Raw genomic sequence first — 20,362 nt, 5'->3', positions numbered from 1 at the left:
TGTGGCCTAATTATCTGCGCACGAGAATCAATCAGTCAATCATTAGAACAAGAATAATTAAACATTTTTGAAAACGGGTAAGGTAATGTAAGGTAAATGTCCTTAAAAGCTAAAATAAATAAATAAAACAAAGCCCCAATTTCTACGTGTTAAAAAGGAAAAGACATGAAGACCTACATGTATAATATAATAATAAAAATCGCCTTTGATTAGAGTAGTAGTGCATCGAGGAGGCACTGGCGGTCTGCAGCCACTAGTGGTCAACCAACCCTCACGGTATTGGTCAAGCTGCTGGCTCCCGTCTGAGGACTGACCCGCTGGTCTAGTCGGTACGACCGGAGGAGCCCTCCCCGAGATGAGGGGCTAGTGGTGGGGGGTAACCATGTGTTGTGTTTCAGTGCGGCGGACCCCTGACTGACACATGGGACTTCATGCATGCATGCATCGTACCAGTACCAGTACCAGTACCAGTGCCAGCGACCCAGCCCTGTGTAGACTGACTGGGCTCTCGGAGATAACGCTAGCTCCTTAAAGAAAAGTTGATCACCGGGCCGGGGGGTGAGTGTCTCTTATCGGGTTAGTTGTGCGTTTAGATAGACCCCCCCACCAGGGTCGACTCACACCTAAAACAGCTATGTTTGTTAACGGGAGGGTTGTGTTCAAATGTTCAAATGTACGACCGCGGAGCTCAGGCTGTCGGTTCGGACGCACAGATATTGGGACATTAATTAGTCCTAACTAGCTGTGCTGTTGTGTGGGCTAACTTCACCTGGTTAGCTAGTTAGTTAGCCACAGCCCCCCCACCACCCCCCGGGGTCTCCTTCTCCTTCTCCTCCTCGGTGGTGTCTCTGTTGTTGTTGTTCAAGTGTTGGACACGGGACCCGAAGGTGTCCCGTTTAAGGGGGTCGAATTGCGAATAAACGGATAGCTTCGCCGCCTCCCTGGGAGTAAATGATTGACTACTGCTGACACTACTACTTGTTGCTTCCTGTGCTTAACGTCAAGTGTAATTTACTCATCATACGTGGTTGGTTAGTTAGTTAGCCGTGCCCATTCGGTCTCTAATAATGTGCGTAATGCGTATCGTCCCCCCGTCCCCGTCCCCCCCTCACAACAAGGTCTCATGTTACACAGTTGTAATAGCAGAATATTAGCCACGTGATGTCGATTGTGTTGACGATTTAATAAAACGTCATGCAGCATCCACTCCGTCCAAGGAACAATTAATGCATCTTATGTTAATTAAGCCATACAGCTTGTTATTTGAAAGATCGCCCCATTTATTGCAAAAAAACAACCCATATTGAAATATTTCCCGGAACGCTGCTCTGACATATTGTGTGTGTTGTGTGTGTTTTCTCGTCTTTTCAGCGTCCTCGTCTTGACCATTGCATGCTGCATGTTTCACCGCCTCATCATCGCAAAACCACACGAGTCCGACCGTCGTGTTCTCAGCTCGTTCTTGCTGCATGTTTCTATAGAATGACCTAGAACTCTTCTCCTCTTCACCTATCGCCCTGTGTGCGTGTGTGTGCTGTGTTATGTGCCACCATGAAGCGAGACGGGGCTAACTGTCCTACCCTGTCGCTGTCCTCGAAGACACCGTCCGGGGACCGGAAGAGCCGCGACCGAGAGTCAGAACGTTCGCCGTGGGCCGATCTGGAGGCCGAGCAGAGCCGTAGACGGCGGCGGCGGCGGCGGGGCCCTGTGGCGTTTCTCCGGGGAGCTCAGGCGCCTGCGGGAGGAGGCCGAGTCGGAGCTTCAAAGGGCCTGCGAGGAGCTGACCTCCAGGCGGTCTGGTCAGAGAGCCACCCTCAGTCCCCCTCGCTCCCAGCCCCCCGCCCCCGCCGCCCGACTCATAAGCCAGAGAGCCCCCGCCCGACGGGAAAACGTTAACGGAGGCAACGGTGAAAAAGACGAGCAGAGCCGGACTAAGCCGGGCAGAGTCTCGTGGCCGGGCGCCGGTGGAAAAACCGATCGCAAGCTAGAGCAGCTCCTGCTGCGGTTCTACGAGGAGGTGCACACGGAGGAGGAGGAGGAGGAGGAGGAGGAGGAGGAGGCGGCGGTGAACGCAGACCCGCAGGACAGGGAGGAGCGGGAGCTGGAGAAGGCCTTGCTCCTCTGCCGTCTGCTGGACGGGGGCCAGCGCAGACCGCCCCAGGGGACGCAGAGCCACGGATCTGGAGGGTCTTCATTAAGAGCTCCCAGTCAGGGGCTCAAAGGCGACAACAACAACCGCCGCCACCACCACCACCACCACCACCACTGTCCTCCTCAGCCTCCTCAGAACTCCCCCAGGGCCTCCACGCTCCACGGTCGTCGTCGTCCCCCCCCCTCCCCGCGCGCTCCCCCCCCCCCGCCAGCACCGCAGGAGAAGGAGCCCAGGCTGCTGCTGCTGCCGCTGGGGCGGCCAGACGCGCCTTCAGGGTGGGACGGCTTTACGGCCCAGCGTGTGTCCGACACCGTGGTGTTAGGGGACACCTGCTGTAGCCCTGCAGCAGCCCTGGACCCCCGGACCCCCCCAGGGAGAGCTCCTCATGAGGGTGGTGGTGGTGGTGGTGACCGGCGGCCTTCACCCCGCTGCACTGGGTCGGAGGGGGGGGGGTCGTCTCCTCCTCTCAGCAAATGGTCAGAGAGCGCCATGGTGGAGCAGGTGAGAGAAGTATACGCATCAGGCCTGGGCGATATGGCTGAAAGGCGTATCACGATATAACTTGGATCATATTGATCGATATCGATAACTATTGATCATTTGAATTACCTAAAAAAGACTAGAATCACCATGCTGGATTTAAACACTTCCGTTTAACACTTAATACGACCTTCCACTGTTCTTCATTGATGAATACTCCAATGTCGACACAACAATGAAAAACACTTAAATATTGTAAATAAGTGTGGAACCGTGTTTGTGTAACAAACCCAGCTGCTAGATTCGGTGGTCCAGTCTCTTATCGATATATATACTGAACATGTTTTATATTGATATTGATCAAAAGTCTATCACGATACGATAATTTATTGTTTTATTGCCCAGGCCTACGCATCACCCCTAGGCTATTCCCTATATTTATATATATATTAATATTTTTGATTTTATTTTATTTTATTTATTGTATCAAAGTGCCTTACACACACACATAAAAAGACAGATCAGAATACAATTGAGGATTGACACACAAAAACCGGATTTATTTCCATTGTGGTCCTCACATAAAACAGACAGACAAGACACTCACAGAGTGTGTGACAATAAAAAATTAAAAAACATTATTATTATTATATATATTTATATATGTGGTATGAAGATAATCATTGATTATCGTGGCCCACAAGGATTAAATTCTGCGTTCTTAGATGTACTTGTAATCCACGAAACATGACATTATCAAAATATGTCTGTATGAGCTGTTGTTGGTGACACCTTAGGATAGGAGCAATGGCAATCATGATATTTTATTAATAACCCATATTTAATTGATCTATCTTGACAAGCTGCTGCTGCTTGTCTCTGCGCCAGGTGAATACAGGTGGTAAGGCTGGACGTCCGTTCAATGTGACTTGGCACATCGTTTAGTGTCATAATTGTATTAACGCTAACGGTTTGCAGATGCAACACAGCCAGTGAACGGAGAAAGAAATCCTGGCCGGCTGTAATGATGTGGCTACGCTCAGACCTTTGGCTTTTTCTAACTGGTTTCACATCCCTCCAAAGAGAGATGAAACTGCCCCATGCTCTGGGGAGCTAATTTATAATGACGCAGACAATAATGGCAGCATTAACCTGTCAAAAGGAAAGCAGTGTTGTGGTTGATATCGGGAAGGCTTTCATGGTGATTTCTTTCATGTATTATTCAAATTATTTGAATAATGTCTTTTTTGCCACGAGGGATAGCAAATGTGGGTTAGTGTTTTGGCTTATCTTCCCATCTGGATCAAGATTACAAGGCGAGGAAATTGAATAATGAATCAAAGGTTGAACTGGGCCTAGCTTTCAGTGCTCAGCCCCATGAGTGTTTGTTGTGCACACGCACTTCATGCCACTCATTGCCACGAGGCCGACCAACTGTCCGGTCTGGATTTGGAACGAAGGTTGATTTCTACAGCCTTCTTTTTTTGTGATGTGGGCTCATCTCATCAGCCCAAAGTTGTCATTGTATACGTATACAATATAGCATTTATACTATAGCTAAATTGAAGGTTAGTTTAAAAATTAAAAATGGCAACGATATTAAACAGAAATTGATTGAATAGAAGAAGTTTTCGCACCTCCGGTTAGGTTAATTCATTGACAATTTTTTGTGAAATTAGATTAACTTGTACTTTTTTGGGGGTATATTTGTTGCGTATTTTTTTTTTTTCGCAAATGCATTTGTGTTGTTTTTGCTCTTAGTTACGTGCACTGTTTGTACAATAAGAACATCAGCTCCTTGATAGCAGGAACACCCTTTGGGATGTCGTAAATTATGCAGGTCTATTTCTGAATGCAGTGCCACGCCTAGCCCCCCCCCCCCCCCCCCCTAGAGATTTTTGGGGAATAGAATTTCTTGTCAACTGTTGACAGGAATCGCTTTGAGCACGTTCCACAACCGCGACACACAGACGGCGAGACTCTGTCTGAATTACCTTCAACCCTGACAGCGTGTCATAACCGCTGAGCTGATTTGGGCTTGGATGAAGGTAGGGGGATTCAACAGGACATGCCATCATGCATATACTCTCACAAGCCCCTTACAGACACTTTTTGCAGTGGCTTGGCGTACGCTCATGTGCGGCGCATGTGTGACATGACTGTGTTGCGTCTTATCCGCGCTATGAGCAGCTCTCTTGGCTGAGCTGTGAGCCAGAGAAGAAGCTCGGGTCATGGGGAGCAGCAATGTAGGGGTCGTGTTCGTTAAATTCCCAGCTCCTTAATGCTCCGAGCCCCAGCCTGTCATTAAGGTCCAAGAGAATAGAAGTATAGAAGTAGGAAAATGTCTGCACAGCCACTTGCTCCCGGGGAGAGATTGGAAATGCCTTCTGGATGTTTCTCCTGTAACTCAGTGGAAAATGGGTTTTTAGCTGCTATTACTGCTGTTATTTCTCCCACACAATTTAGAATCTTAGTCATCACTAGGGGCTCTATCTGTGGCTTTACACGCACACGCACAAACGCACACACACACACACACACACGCACGCACACACAGAGTATGTTCGCAGCAGACATTCCCTAAGGGCTTCAGCAGTCTATCACTGCTCGCTGAATTGAGAGGTAATTAGGTGGTTTATCTTAAATGCCAGTTAAATTGATTTGATTAAATCGGAGTAGAGGGTGAGTAAGACTTGAGTGACCAGCGTGTGGCATAACAACAATGCATTATTTTGTATTCGAATATCGACATCACATTGCATCGTTTTAAGAAAAAAAAATCACATGGGTGGAGAGGATAAAAGGATATATGCATGTTGAAAATATAAACAATGGAGCAATCATCGTCCGACTGTGCTAATCTCAGTGGAAAATGTAAACAAAACATTGCGGAGAGGCAAGCATGCGTGTGGTGGGTCCCCCCCCCGCTGCCTCCCCGCGTTGCCCTGTGTAATGCCTCTTGAAGAATCAATAGGCAGCCAACATCATTCCAGCGTCATCTCCATGGAAACGAGCGGCAGCCACCGTCGCAATTGGCCAAGTCTCGGGACCTGCCTCCCCCTGATAGGACGACGGAAACCACTCTCCCCACCCCCCTCCTCCTCCTCCTCCTCCGACAAACACGACTGTCTTGCACACACACACACACTCACACACACACACACACACAGACACGTCTCTCCCAGCGTCGTCCTCTTTCTTCACCTCATGTGAAATCGGGACTGTTTATCGGAACGGTTTAAACGTCTCCAAAGAGACCCTTTGGAGACGGCAGCCCGACTGACTGACTGACAGCAGCGTGTGACGTGGGGGGAGGAATCGCTCCGGGACCGACCAGCGTCTTCTTCCCTCGCTGGAACGCCGACGTTGGGAATAGCGACCTGTTTGAAGGCTTTCCTGTATGAAGTCACCTCTCTTCTTCATCGCTGGCACGTCTGATCGGCGAGGTCTGCATGCAGTGGATCGACGACAGTTAGAGAGTCTGGACTGGTAGGGTATACCTACCGCCACCACCAGCACCGCCACCAGCACCGCCACCACCACCACCACCCTCCGCTGTGCTCGCTGCTTTCTTAAGGAGGGACCATGAGACAGCTGAGGAACTGGAGAAGACCGTAGAAGATTGTGGAGGCATGAAAAAAACATTTTATGTCAAAGAAGGGCTCTCTTCGGAACACTGACAGCGTCTCTGTTCGGTAGGAGGATGCTCTGCCTCACAGAATCACCACTCGAAGCCCGTGCTGAATATGTGTCCTATCCCGCTGGACTCTGTTGACCTCTTTTTCGGGGACACATCGCAGGGGAACCAGCCACCTCTAACCGGCTTTGTGTCTTGCATGTGGTAAATTTCCACTGTTGATTGGCAAACATTAAACTGCGCTGTACGAGTTCTATTTTTATCCCTTTTCCGAATTCCCCCGTGGACGTGCTAATCTACGAGCCTCGTATTAACATGGAAACGACAACACCACCGCACTGAGCGGTCATGGCGGGGGCTCTCTGACACGTAGATGCGGAGGACACTCTTTGCTTCCCCTCTCTGAAAGTCTCGGGAGAGAGAAAGGCAGGGAGGAAAAGAGGGGGGAGAGAGAGTGTGGTCACGTCTCTCTGCTCCGTGGAGCGGAGTCCACTCTGAAGTGATTCATGTAATCCCCCCCCCCCCCCCCTTCAACAAATCAGCAGCCTGTGATCAGCCAGGACTTGGGGAAGGAAGGGCCCCCATTGGTTGTTTCGGGCGGTATTGATTTCAACTATGCTATTTGACTTTGACAGATAGTGATGTATGACCTGTGCACCCGACCGGAGCAGCCGAAGCCTGCCGCTGAAGACCCCCCCCCGATGGATGGCCCCGAGGAGGCGGAAGCCCCCGAACCGCAGCAGCAGCAGCGGAAGACTGAGGACCAGGAGCCGCCGCCGCCGCCGCCGCCGCCGGACCGGACGCCCCTGACCGCCGCCAAACTGGCGCCCACGTCACTGCTGGGGAAACGCCACCACTCGCTCTACGCAAACCTGAACGGTTTCGAGCAGGAGGGGATACGCAAGGTATGTTGGAGCGTGACTTGGGTCTGTCTGGAGCGTGACTTGGTCTGGACTGTGACTCTGTATAGAGCGTGACTTGGTCTGGACTGTGACTCTGTATAGACCGTGACTTGGTCTGGAGCGTGGTTTGGACTAGACCATGACTTGGTCTAGAACGTGATTTGGTCTGGAGCGTGACTTGGTCTAGAACGTGATTTGGTCTGGAGCGTGACTTGGTCTAGAACGTGATTTGGTCTGGAGCGTGACTTGGTTTGGAGCGTGACTTGGTTTGGAGCGTGACTTGGTCTGGAGCGTGACTTGGTCTGGAGCGTGACTTGGTGTAGAGCGTGACTTGGTCTGGAGCGTGACTTGGTCTAGAGCTTGATTTGGTCTGGAGCGTGACTTGGTCTGGAGCGTGACTTGGTGTAGAGCGTGACTTGGTCTGGAGCGTGACTTGGTCTGGAGCGTGACTTGGTCTGGAGTGTGACTTGGTCTGGAGCGTGACTTGGTCTGGAGCTTGATTTGGTCTGGAGCGTGACTTGGTGTAGAGCTTGACTTGGTCTGGAGCGTGACTTGGTTTTCTACAACAGCTCCGTTTGCTGACTATCACTGGAAATGTGCTTGACTCAGGAGTTCAGAAGATGGCCTGAAGGGTTTTTTGAAGTTGATTATTCTGGGTTATTTCAAAGCTCATTAGGTTTCAGCCCGGATGGATCAGGAAGATTTGCACTTGCTGACAAAAAAATATCTAATCCATTTCAGGATAGTTTCGCTCCGAAAGCAAATATTGCACATTCAAATAATTTTAGAAAAATCTATTCCGCACAAAATATCTTTGATCTATTGAGTGTATAGGAGACATATTTGCTTATCTAAGCTACAACAATTAAAAGCTTTTGGTAGACTGTTGTAGATAACAAGCTGTTATATAGACCTAGACTAGAGGTCAAGATTGAGTAAGCACTTGAAATGGTCAGATCAAAACGGCCGCGTTATCACGACCACCAAGTTAAAATCAATGCTCATAGGATCCCACGCGGCGTCTGTGGCACTGGTCGGTGATCGTACGGGACCAAGTCCAACTCGTTAAGTTACTATGATAACATCCGTCAGAAGGACAAGCTGCATGGGCTGAGGAGTAGTATCTGGGGTTCTGTTAACGCTGGTTCTGCGTTGATACGAGCGATAACAGCGTGAACAAGAGCTGCTGTGTCAATACTGACTGCACCGTGATGACTCAGCCGTGGGCAGGCTCGGCGAGGGCCGGACGCCGTGGCAGGTTCTGTTGCTCACCCTTGACTCGTAACGCTTCAAATAATCACAACAAGGTCATGCTCACTGCGAAAAATGCTATAGGCCGAGCTCAAATGTCCTCCCAATGTGTTGCTGCTTGTGTCTTCACATCGGTATGCACATGAGCTTCTTTTTATAGACATACTCGCTTATATTTGGAGGCTTGGCTTCCGACTGGTTTAGACCAGTTCCCTGGCTTATCATATGTAGACCTTACTCACAGCCGTACACTTGAATGTGAGGAATGTTTTGATTCAATGAGATCAATGTTTAAAACATCAATACATACTAACTAATGCATGTATTGCAATTTGTACAATGTATGAGAGAGTTTTTTTTTTAATCCTCACTAAGACTAAAGAGAATCTTTTGTGTCTATTTCGGCTAATAAGGAAGAGAACGTCAATCAATAATCCATGATACTAAAAAAAAACCCTGACTAATCAATACCTCGGCAAAATAATTGGCGATTGCAGTTGTCAGTTGTCAGTTGAGCTTGTGATTGATTGGGATCGCTATACAGACAAGCCTTCAATTGCACAGAGATGGAAGTAGGTGGATACGAGAGGGGACAGGCAGGGAGTTATGAATAGATGAGAGACTAGACGGGGAGATATGAATACTAAGAGGATGACGGAGCAGGGCAGCATGGCCTGACAGGCACACAGGCCCGGCCCGGACACAGGCACCACCACTGTGAGAGGTGGGCTATTGTCCGGGGGGCGTGTGTGTGTTGTTATGACGGATTATATTCTTTAAGGTCATTTGACGGTTCATAGGCTTTCCATTACGGGTTCTTGGCCTCAAGAGTAATGGAGAATAGACCTCCATTTTTACTTATTTGATTGTATCAGCCTAAGAGCTGTGGTTTAGTTTTAATGTGTAAGAATATTGAACTGTAGCTCGCCCTTGGGTTCATTATAGAACTGGAATGGTTGGGAAAACGGTATACTGCCCTATTTTACTATTTCCTCCACTGTTGCATTTTACTAAGGAAATATAAAATTGTCGCCTGAAATATAAAAATGATTAAATGAAGTTAATTTTAAAAGGCTGCAACATTCTGTCCGACGTGTACCAGTATTCCTTGTTACTCTGGTAACAAGTGATATCCCATCCTTACAGACCCCGTGCTGTACACACTAGCCCAGCTACAATGGGTGTGTAGCTGGGTGCTACACACCCATTGTTCGTTGTCCATTGTTCTTGACATGGAACGGAAATGGACGAGGAGTTGTCAGTGGCCAGTTTAGCTTCTAGATCAGAGGGGGGGGGATCATCAATGTCTCTACTACTACTACTACCGCAAACGAGCTCGTTGACTTCACCGACTCCCGTGGCTCCGTCTCCCCTATCCCCACCTGTCTGGGGCCATATGGCTGGGCTGGCTGCTAGGAGGCTACAGCAGCGCGCATCAGATACAGCGTTGAATTAACAAGTAGCCACAGACCCATATGAGGGTAAAGGCTCTCAGATGAGAACGTCATAGCCCTTCTTCTGATCGTCCTCCGTCTCAGCGGAGGAGGAGACCTTAAGTTAAACCGCGTCCATTACTCTGGCAGGGTAATGGATTACCCTCAATTCAATGTCACAGTTTCTAGGCAATGTTTAAATCATCATTAGCGACGCTAATAGCGGCGTCGCCCGTAGTTCACGCCGATGTCTTCTTGGTGAACGATGAAACCTCACGGCAATCAGGGCTTTAATTACAAAGCCGGAGCGGGGGGGGGCTTTTTAGTGGCTTGTCAACCCTCGTTGTTGAGATGCCCCAGTTACAGCTCCCTTCACTGATTTATAAATTCAGCGATTACTGTGTTTTCCTCTGCAGATCATAACGAAGGTAGACTAGTAGATAGATAGATGCACTACCTGTATTTTTGTAATGTTTTCGTTCTTGTTCAACAGCATGAAGCCGATACACCGCTAAATCCCTCACACACACACACACACACACACTAACACACACTATTTCTTTCTAGTAGCGTGGTACCCAGACAACGGTGCTGGTGGTATTGCAGCACATGGGAAGGCTACAGTTCCTCATTTAATGTAGGGCTGAAACCCGTTGGCTATCGGGGGGTCCTAAATCTCCGCGGTCTTCTTTTGTAATTTGTCAGTGTGGTATTTTTAGTCCCTCTCTTCATCACTTCAATACCCTAGCGCTGTCACTAATTATCGCGTTACGGAAATGTATCATCGTTTAGGCTTCCAACACTGCGGCGCGGTTAACCCTCCGTCTCCCCCCCTTTTGTGTCCCGCTACTGTGTGGGCCTAACGCCGTGCGATGGTGCGCTGACGGTGTTCACGTTGACCCAACACCTAACGCAGAGGATTCGCTGGTTAGCAGACGCACAACTCTGCCACAACAAGCCCCCCCCGCGGCTCAGTGCTGACCCAGTTGGTGGCAAATGGGGAGACGGTTAAAAGTGGAGCGGTTCTTGTGGAACACAAGGTTTTGTTTTTAATAGTTTGGCGGGGGCGGGGGGGGGGGGGGGGGTAACCAGGGTAAACGCAAGGGGAGGATAATGTTGTCTTGTTTGGAGTTGCAGTATCCTCCGATATACTGGTGAGGGATTCAGCTTCAGGGTCGCCGAATTAGAGACTAGAATCTAGAATAGAAAATCCATTGTGGTTCTTCACATCCTTTTATTAAGTTGAACTTGGATAAATTGATTAGACCTTTTCATCTTTGGCATTCCATGAAAGATATTTGTTCTGATATAATTGTTATAGATGTAGATAGTTATCTTTGAAATATGTGTACAATACAATGCCTGAATATGACGTATTGAATCGATTGAGTCTACTAGTTATTCAGTTGAAACCTACGTTTTGTCATCAATCTAGTCTAGTGTAATATAGATCTAGGACGCAAGCTAGATTCTCATTTGTAAACCACAACATACTGCCTGTGTGTATTTCGAACGCACGCTTGATTGAATATTTTAATCCCGTGTGGAATAGTAAAGCTGGTGAATAATTGATGTGAATTGTGCTGTTTCCCATCCCCAGTGGCGTGGTCTCCCTCCATATCACAACCCAGACATCGTTGTGTGTGCGTCTGTGGGAGGGGGGAGGGGGGAGAGGGGAGAGGGGAGAGGGGCCGTCCTCCCCTCTGTCTGGAAATGGAAGTAGTTCTGTTTAAAAATGCAGACACAACAGTATACTCGTCCCCCCGTGGTGTGTAGACCAGAGAAAAAATATTTCCTCTCGGCTATTTTTGGGGGGTAGCATTCATGGCTTATTTATATCTATGAAAAAGCCTATATTTAGAAACGCAGATTTCATTTCTTTGGGCTTAAATAATCCCGCCGTGCTTCGTTTTCCACTTGCTTCGTATGATGTCATGGGTTTTGTGTATCCGTTCGTTTTATATAACGTCCGGATCAAACGACAAACGGACCTTATGTAAATATATCCGACTGTGTGGTGGTGGTGGTGGTGGTGGTCCGTGAGTGTGCCCGTGAGCGTGTCCGTGTGTGTGTTGTGATGACGGCCCTTTGTGTCTGAGCCGGGTCCTAGCGCCTTTCCGTTCCTAGCGGCTCCCCCTCTAACACGTTCGCCGTCACTTCTTCATTCCGAGGGGGGGGGGGGGGTCCCCGGGGGGGGGTCTCTCTCTGTATGGAGTGGGTTTCTGGCGCGTGGCTGGCTGTGTGGCTGGTTAATCGTCCTCCAGGGTCGGTCTTAGGGGCGGCCGACGTTTGCAGGGTGTTTGGCCCCCGTTCCCCTCCCCTCAGCGGCGGCGGCGGCGGTGGGATTAGGACCCTTGATTACCCGCTGCCCTCCCCTGCACTCGGTGGGAGGTGATGTAGCCCGGAGCCACAGCCTGTGCACAGGGACCTGCTTAATGTCAGGAAAGGTCACGGGGTCGAGGAGGATCACAACTAGAGTCGTGGCTTGAATATTAAATTGTGTTTTTTTTTGTTTTTTTTATCAGCTGATGATTTGGCCTGGCGAGATTCCCAGGGTTGAAATTGATTCCTATTTTTTTCTGGATTGGGGGGGATGTTTTAATTGGAGGGAGGGTTTCTCATCTGATTACAGCAGACGAGATGTCAGCCATGAGTTATTTGCTGACCCTTTTCTGACCCTCCTCTCCCCCCCACTGGAAACGCGTTAATGGTTGGGTCTCCTCCCTTCTCTCCCCCCCCCCCCTGGAAACGCGTTAATGGTTGGGTCTCCTCCCTCCTCCTCCCCCCCCCCCCCCCCCCCCTGGAAACGCTCTAATGGTTGGGTCGGCTGTCCGGGGTCTGACCTGCAAATGGATGGACCTCCCACCTGCCTGGAATACGTTAATTCTTACTCACTGAGTTGTCATTCGTCACTTTCCACTGAGTGGCGGTCGTTATTCTGCACACTTCTTGTTATTAGGAAACATTGGAATCATTTGGGCTTTTGTCCAATGGGTTTCGTATTATTGTGTTTTGCGATTGCAAACTATTGCAGGAGAATGTGTTATTCCTATTTTTAAAAGACTGATTAATTGAACGTGCAACCTCAGAATAATCTAGTATCCAAACGAGGAGACCAGACAGTAGTAGTTTAAAATATATAGAAAACGTCAGTTGTAGTAGCTATAATCTGAGAAAGAGATTTCAGGGGTTTTGCATTACAATGGAAACATCGAGTGTCCAGAGGGAATAGGTCTAGAACATAACGGCCTGATCCACTTTCACTACAAGCACAACGTAGTTCCCTATTGTTGAGATTCAGCCCATTCCTTGAATGAAGCCGGCTATACGGTCTAGGCTATTCTCTTCCCAGGCATTTTTGTTTGACTACATTTTTTAATCCAATATGTAAGTCGATCCCTAAACACCAACCTAATTTCATTCCTTCTGTGGGTTCTTCTATTTGTCTGCTTCCATTCTGGAACATAGTAGACATTTGCTATTCTTTATATTAAATAGGCTTATGTCCGCCTGTTTCAGCGTTAAACACGTCATAGTTATTCACACACAGAGTGGGGGGGGGCCCAGGGACTCACGCAATCACACCGGAGTGTCTTCACCAGACGCCTGCCATCCATCACACTGAATCCGTCTGCCTCGTTGCTGGCGACAGACGGGGTAGAAACCCGGCGCTGAAACACGGCACAGCTTCCTTCCAACGCGCTAAATCACAGTAACATTGTAGCTGCCATACTGCGGTGAGCCGTGGAGTGGTAGGGGGGGGGGGGGGGGGGGGGGTTGGTTGGGGGAAGGCTTAGGGTGGTCTTGTCTGCATATGCAATTCTCTTTGACGAGATTAAGGCTCCCATCCTTTTGAAGCCGTTTTTGGTTTGGATGGGGGGTGGGGGGGGAGGGGTGTACCTCTGCACATCTCGTCTCCGTTTCGGTGGGGGGGGGGGGGGGGGGGCCGTTTCTGCTGACACCGCAGCAAATGGAATAATATCAGGCGGACCACCATGTTCTCCGTATTATTTTCTGTCTGTTTGAAATGTCAAATCATCCGTCTGACACGTAATGAAGCCATTAGGAAGCTTGGGAGCAACGCAGTGAACTCCCGTCTGGGAAGATGAGAGAGAGAGAGCGGCTGGGCCTCCTTAAGATTGTAATTAATGTGTCAGAGGTTCCAACGATGCACTCATATAACACTCATAACACTCAGAGTACACGACGGAAAAAACACACGCGTTATACAACTGCTCCACGTGCAACGCGTTAGATATGCTGAAGCATCGTGACCATGCCAACAGAGAGAGAGAGAGCAAGAGCTGACCAAACCTAATCCCACGTGGAGCAGCACTACAAAGGAACATCGGCTAATGTGCCATGCATATGTTCCACCACACACACATGTGGGTGATTGAGGGCCTGCAGCGAATCCAGGGAGGAAACCAGAGTCGAACTGTGTAGCGGAGCAGATTAGATGTCACCGGCTATTGTTCTGTTCTGTTTGAGCCCTAATGCAGGCCAGTTCCCAACGCTGGCGTGTAGGGGGAACCGATGACGTGGTGTCCTGTGTGACCGATGGAGGAACCTTAGTGGGGTAACGCCGCCGGCACACACTCGGGAGACCCCCCCCCCGCCTGGTCGGTCGTCCTGGTTCCACCCCCTGTGGCGGGGGGGGGGGGGGGGGTTGTAGAGGGAGACCTCATGACTTATAGATGAGTTCACAGACTGCAGCAGCTGCCCCCCGGGGGGGGGTCTTCTATCTGGAGAGAACAGCCTTCTTTTCATTGATGTCTCCGTGGTTTTCCCCTCGTAGCGCTGCTGATATGGGCCTGGTGCCGTTGCACCCTTCGGGGGAAAGTCGTACGTCGTCGCTAGCATCACATCAGTTTAGCTTTAGTGTGAAAGACCAACACAACACACGTTTTGTACTAATAAGAAGAATAGGCGCGTGGGGTTTTAAGATGCATCAAGGGGGGGGATCTATGGTCGACTGGGGGGGGGATAACATTCGACAACTTGAAACATCAAAAAAAGAGCAGGCCAAAGAGGTGCACATTTCGGGGGGGCAAGACGCTTCAGGCAATGTTTTGTAGCTCGCGAGACTACAAAGGACCAGCAGAAGGATTCCTTTTTGCCTTTTTCTCCAGGCGAGCTCTCGAGGGGGGGGGGGGTGGTGAGAATGTGCCAGACAGTGCTCCTGGAGCAGGTTGGAAACATGGGTTAGAAGAGCATTAATTGGATAGTGTGTGTGTGTGAGAGACGAGAGTGGCACATCGACATTTTTTGGTGCGGGGTGTAGGCCCGTTTCCACGTTCAGTGGTTAACCTAAACGTGGAGGAGGATTGTGCTTGGGGGCACATTCTGAGTAGGGAGCTGGTTTTTTTCCCCCTCCTGCTTGAAGTGCTGACTAGACCGACCGGCCCTGAGGAGCTTGCCTTTAACTTAACACGGTAGTGCTTGACAGGACCGCTGTTGAATGCAAACGCCCAAGACTGTCCTGTTTGACTGGACGACTGGACGACCCAGTGAAATGTGTTTCCGTTTATAAGGCTCGGGTTTCCTTAATTCGATTCGTAGACTTCCGAAGGGCCCACTCTACGTGTAGTGTTTGACACTCTTCTCCTTTTAATAGCAGTCAATCTGCGACTACATTAGGGTAAACGGTAATCAATGCTCGGGTGACTGTTAGCCTGGCAACCAGATCTCATCTCATCTCGTGAGCACTGGTTTTATTTGTTCTGCAGATAGGGTCTGGGGCTCCTCTCTCACGCAAAAATATTACGAGATAGACCAATGAGATAGAGAACCGTTGATCTAATATGAAGGAGGATGAATACGATCATGACGGCACCTGAGGCTTTTGTTGAGAAGAAAGATAGTATTTTAAATCAATTATTTCGCCGCTCAGTCACTGTTGCCTTTCCAAGTGCGTTCCAGAGGCATTGTAGTCCGCTCCCATTGGGGACGCCCCTTTGGAGATCTAAAATGACCGGAGAGGTTCCAGACTTTGTGCTGTTTGTGTGTTCGTCTGGCGATGCCAGGCTACGTTTCAGCTAGGGATGGGTCAGAATATTCGATTATTCGATTATTCGTTCCCGAGGGTCAAAGCCGATTTTTAACATTTGGACCGTTAACATTTTTTCCCATTCAGATAAACAAGAATTAACGGACGGAACTAATGTTGGTTCTGTAGCACTATGCGTTTTTTTAATTATTATTAATCATGTAGAGAAAAACAATATACACAATACACAAGCATAAATATTAACATACATGCATACAACACAAACACTGATCACTGTTAAAGTTAGTTTTTTTTGCGTTTAAGATATTAAGTGATTTCTTGCCGATGATCCACGGCTGCCTTTGTGAACGTCGGCACACATCGAATAATCGATTATTCGTTCATAACCACCCACTGATTATTCGACCATGAAAATGTTGAGTTATTCACATCCCTAGTTCCAGCGGTGCTTGGAGTCAAACTGAGGGCAATGAGAGTTGCTTTGTTTCAACCCTGTCTGTTTGCCATCCCAGCCGGGCGAGACCGGACGAGGGCCACGCGTGTGGGACCCTGCACGGTGTCGTTCTCTTAACGGTCTGTTGACGGGAGCGTCTCCCCGTCATCAGCTCAAAGCGCTGACGACGGTATTCCTACAGAGGCAGTTCATAGGCAATACCATCGGGTTTGTTCAACTCATCTTTGGCCACAAGATGAATAATAAATGGGATTTTGCTAAGCTAACAAAGTCCCTTTCTTCTTCCGTTTTTTTATTTTTCTTCTGTGTGGTTTTAATACACGGTGGCTGAAGCTCGTTTTTTCCCCCTCTGCTGGTCCTCGGTTTATTCCTATTTTCTGTCAAGTTTCCTTCATCAACCCATACTCATCATCTCCAGTAGTAGTTATTTTTTCAGTCGGCAGTTTTGGCCTCAGCGGAAGACCGCACCGTAGGGGAAAACAACGAAACCCTAAAAAAAAAAAGCCATTTGGACGTTCCTTCTACGGAGGCAGCTGACCTAGTTTTCAGTTAAGAGTTTTTATATTGAGGCTTAAAAAAAATATTGCTTTCTGGGATATTTAAGATAAGGCGGATTTTCGCGTGATTTCTTTCCACTACAGATTTATATTTCTTGGTTTCCAAGGTCCTTCCTTGGCCACCGCCTGCTGTTCTGCCGTACCGTCACACACTGTGCCTTTCAGGCTGTCACACACTCACCTTCCACTTGCTCTAGTTTGACCATGAATGTCAACGCCTCCGTGACATATAAAAAAATCTATGACAGGAAACAGGAAAGCTTTGGCCAGACGGCGTATGTGTGTTCATGGCTGTCCTTAAACAATATGCCTGATTCAACTATGCATTTAAGCGTGTTTATACATTCGGATCATCATCAAAATATAATGCATTTTATATTTAACACGCATATTTTTAAAGTAAAATATTTTTTTTATTTTAGATAGTGCTGTTGAAACACATTTAAAAATTATTAATAAGTTTGTCTATTCATTTCTGATGCAATTTGGATTGGATTCCGGTCGTTTTGCTATGCCGTATATACACACACACTGTAGCTCCCGTGTTGCAGTACTACAGCAGGCTCTAGTTCAGCAGCATGCTAATTCTTAATTGACTCTTTGTGCACTTGGCTGTGAGCTGCCAGCCGCCCAGTGTCTGTCTGTCTGCCTGCCAGCTACGGGGTTACAGGCGCCGGGTGGCAGGGGCGAAACCAACCAACCAACCAGACCTCACCTCCATCCAGACTAATGGAGAGTCTCCCAAACAATACCTAATCTCTAGATGGAAGCCAACACCATTAGAACCAGGAAAGCGGGGGGGGGCAGGGGGGCGGGCGGGTGGGGGGGGGGGGGTCTGCGTTCACCTTGGCCGGCCGGCCGTGGGGGGGGGGGGGTGATGGATTGGGCCACGGTGGAGCCGTCCTGAGAGCCAGCCGAGGGGACGTTAGGGGATACGCTGACTGTTGTAGAAAAATTGTCTGGATACCCCCTCAAGGACAAAAGCTAATGCGAACGCTCCCTTCTGGTCGTTAGGGGGGGATGTGTGTGTGTCGCTGCTTTGATTAATCAATTATTTCATTCATTTATTAAACTGTTTCTGGAGGGCAGATTCCTCTCCGTACACAATACGACGGTGGTGAGCTGAGGGGAGGCTTGCAGTATGTGCTGAGGCCTCGTTTCCATTGCAGTTCTCCGATCTTAAATGCTACTTTGGCCGCCGCAATTCCACTAAGGATTTTCCTTTGGTTTTCCAGGGAATGCTTCGTTTGCAGCCGGAATATTAGCCTCTAGCCTGTGGCTATAGGCTGCGGGGGGAACGGGGAAATATGGACGTGAACTATGTAACAGATGTGAACTGTATAACAGAAGTATAAAAATAGTGTGCCTTTTTTTTTTTTTTGCAACAGATTTAACATATAAATACTCAATGCACAAATTGATTAAATTACGTTTAAGTTTTGTAAATGTGTCTGGCTGTTGTTTCTGCAGATTGCATTGCTGCTGCCCCTTTATCTCAAATCAACCAGCATCAGCATTGGTTTTCAATGCCTTGAAAACACATATTGCACGTGCATGTGTAGAGAAAGCTATCACACAGACTAATTAAATGTGTTGTTAAAAACAGACTTGAATACATACATATATTATTCATACAAAATAATAAATTGAATACGTAATTAATTTAATACAAAAATCTTCCAATAATCTATTAACTCACTGAAGCAGCCAGATGTTAAAATCTGCCACAATGTGAACATGTCTGGTGCATTTGATACGCCTGAGGGAGCTGTATGGTGTGATTCTCTGGCCGGCTCGCTGCCTTTATTGATTAGAAATGTAATTACAAGACATGCCTTGTTGTGCATGCGGTGGCAGGTCCACGTCAGATCATTGGGTTAACGGAAACGGCTACTTAATTATTTAGCCACTATGTCTTCTTTTTACCATGAGGTAGCCGTGTTTATTATCGATTATTTTTAAAGGCTCTTTCTTTTACAGCAAAAAAAACAAACACTGCCTCTTTAACTCACCGCTTTCGAATGTTTGGCCTGATGCAAATGTTGGCAAATGTTCTATCCAGAATCTCGGCCATCTTGATGAGTTTTTACCTGTTTTACGTTCTAGTTTTCTCTGTATTCTACCTTTTTTATTATGTAGTGTTTCCCAGACGCCACCAGGGCCACCAGGGTCCATAAACCAGCCATCTCAGCAGTTGTCTGTTTTGGTGTGTAATCCAGACGGCCCGGGTCTCTGGGTTCTGTGCTATCACGGTCTGCCAGGCACATCAACAGCTGGTCATTAGTGCTGACTTAGAATTAAAACATCTCTTGGGGAGGCGGGGGTGGGGGGGGGGGGGTGGCGAGCGCCGTATATCATCGCTAACACTTGCTTCACGATTGTCTGTCACCACGGCAACCAAGAAACGACGTGTCCATCACACGCACGTCGAGACAACGGCGGCTTTCCGCTGCAACAACAGAGTGTTGCAGTGTTGTGTGCATCGTGCTGCACTCTGCTGCAGAAATGTTTTTCTTCCTCCCCTTGTAGTGGAAATGGGATTCGATTTTCACAACAGCGGTCAGGCTGTGTTGTCCTCCAGCTACCCTGTGTAGTGCCAACAGAGATCATCGTGAGCGTGCGGTCTGCATTTCAATGCACTCAGGGCCTGGCCCTCCCACTGTGAGCCCCGGCTTACAGACTTGCTTGTACATTCAGTGGCACTAGTCTCCCGTCTTCCCCACTTGTTATCTGTCTGCCGGCCTCAGGAATACATTTTAAGTTGGCCAAGTTGACTTTAGACACCGAAGGAAAATTCATTTTCGCTTTTCATTCATACCTTACCTCATTCTGTCTTTCTCTTTTTTGCACTATGTTTGTTTGTTGTTTGTTTTTGCACCACCACCACACCAAAAAAGAATTCCTTGCATGTGTAAACATACTTGGCAATAAATAAGATTCTGATTCTGATTCTGATTCTGATTCATGTGTCTGGCAGTTTTTTTTTTCAGACACATTTGTCTGCCTCTGGTTGTGTGCAGTCCTCCTCGTTTTCTGTGGCTCACAGTCACAATGACAACTCTCAGAGAGAGAGTCACAGGGCCCGGGCTCAGTTTCAGTTTCAGGCCGGGCGTGCGTTTAGTAAAAGGCACCCCAAAGCCTGATAATCGACAATAAGAGAGAACCTCTTTAACCTATTCAAACAGTAACGGCTGAATAATATCCCGAAATGTGTCTCAGCCTGAATGGAGTCTGTGTGTGGACCCAAAAGTCAGTGCGGATTATTGGCCAATTCATCGGACCACTAAACCCCTTCCTTAAACGTTGGATGAATATAAATATCCTGCTAGGTGGATGATTAATTTTTTGAAACGGTTAATAACCTCAGCGCCACCGTATCTACCAAATATTCCCCTTTCTTTGTGTTTGCTTCAATGAATACAAATGCTTTCTCCCCATCCTTTTGATTAGTGTGTGTGTGTGTGTGTGTGTGTGTGTGTGTGTGTG

The 20,362-nt window shown here is 48.2% G+C and overlaps 1 protein-coding gene across 1 annotated transcript in view; it reads left to right on the top strand.

The window, feature by feature from the left end:
* Nucleotides 1-533: 533 nt before the first annotated feature.
* The window catches only part of tspoap1 (TSPO associated protein 1), a gene marked incomplete at its 3' end in the record, with an annotated part of 26,951 nt that continues 7,122 nt past the window's right edge, over nt 534-20,362 (top strand). The window contains exons 1-3 of the mRNA XM_084473624.1: nt 534-558; nt 6,905-7,174; nt 19,406-19,487. Of these exons, the coding sequence (XP_084329750.1) occupies nt 6,911-7,174; nt 19,406-19,487 (346 nt within the window). The 5' untranslated portion in view covers nt 534-558; nt 6,905-6,910. The remainder of the gene's footprint in view (nt 559-6,904; nt 7,175-19,405; nt 19,488-20,362) is intronic.

This window comes from Micromesistius poutassou, assembly GCF_964030765.1.
Source record: "Micromesistius poutassou genome assembly, chromosome: 10".
Lineage (NCBI taxonomy): Eukaryota > Metazoa > Chordata > Actinopteri > Gadiformes > Gadidae > Micromesistius > Micromesistius poutassou.
Note: the sequence above shows the minus strand (reverse complement) of the source record. Positions and strands in the feature narration are given on the sequence as shown.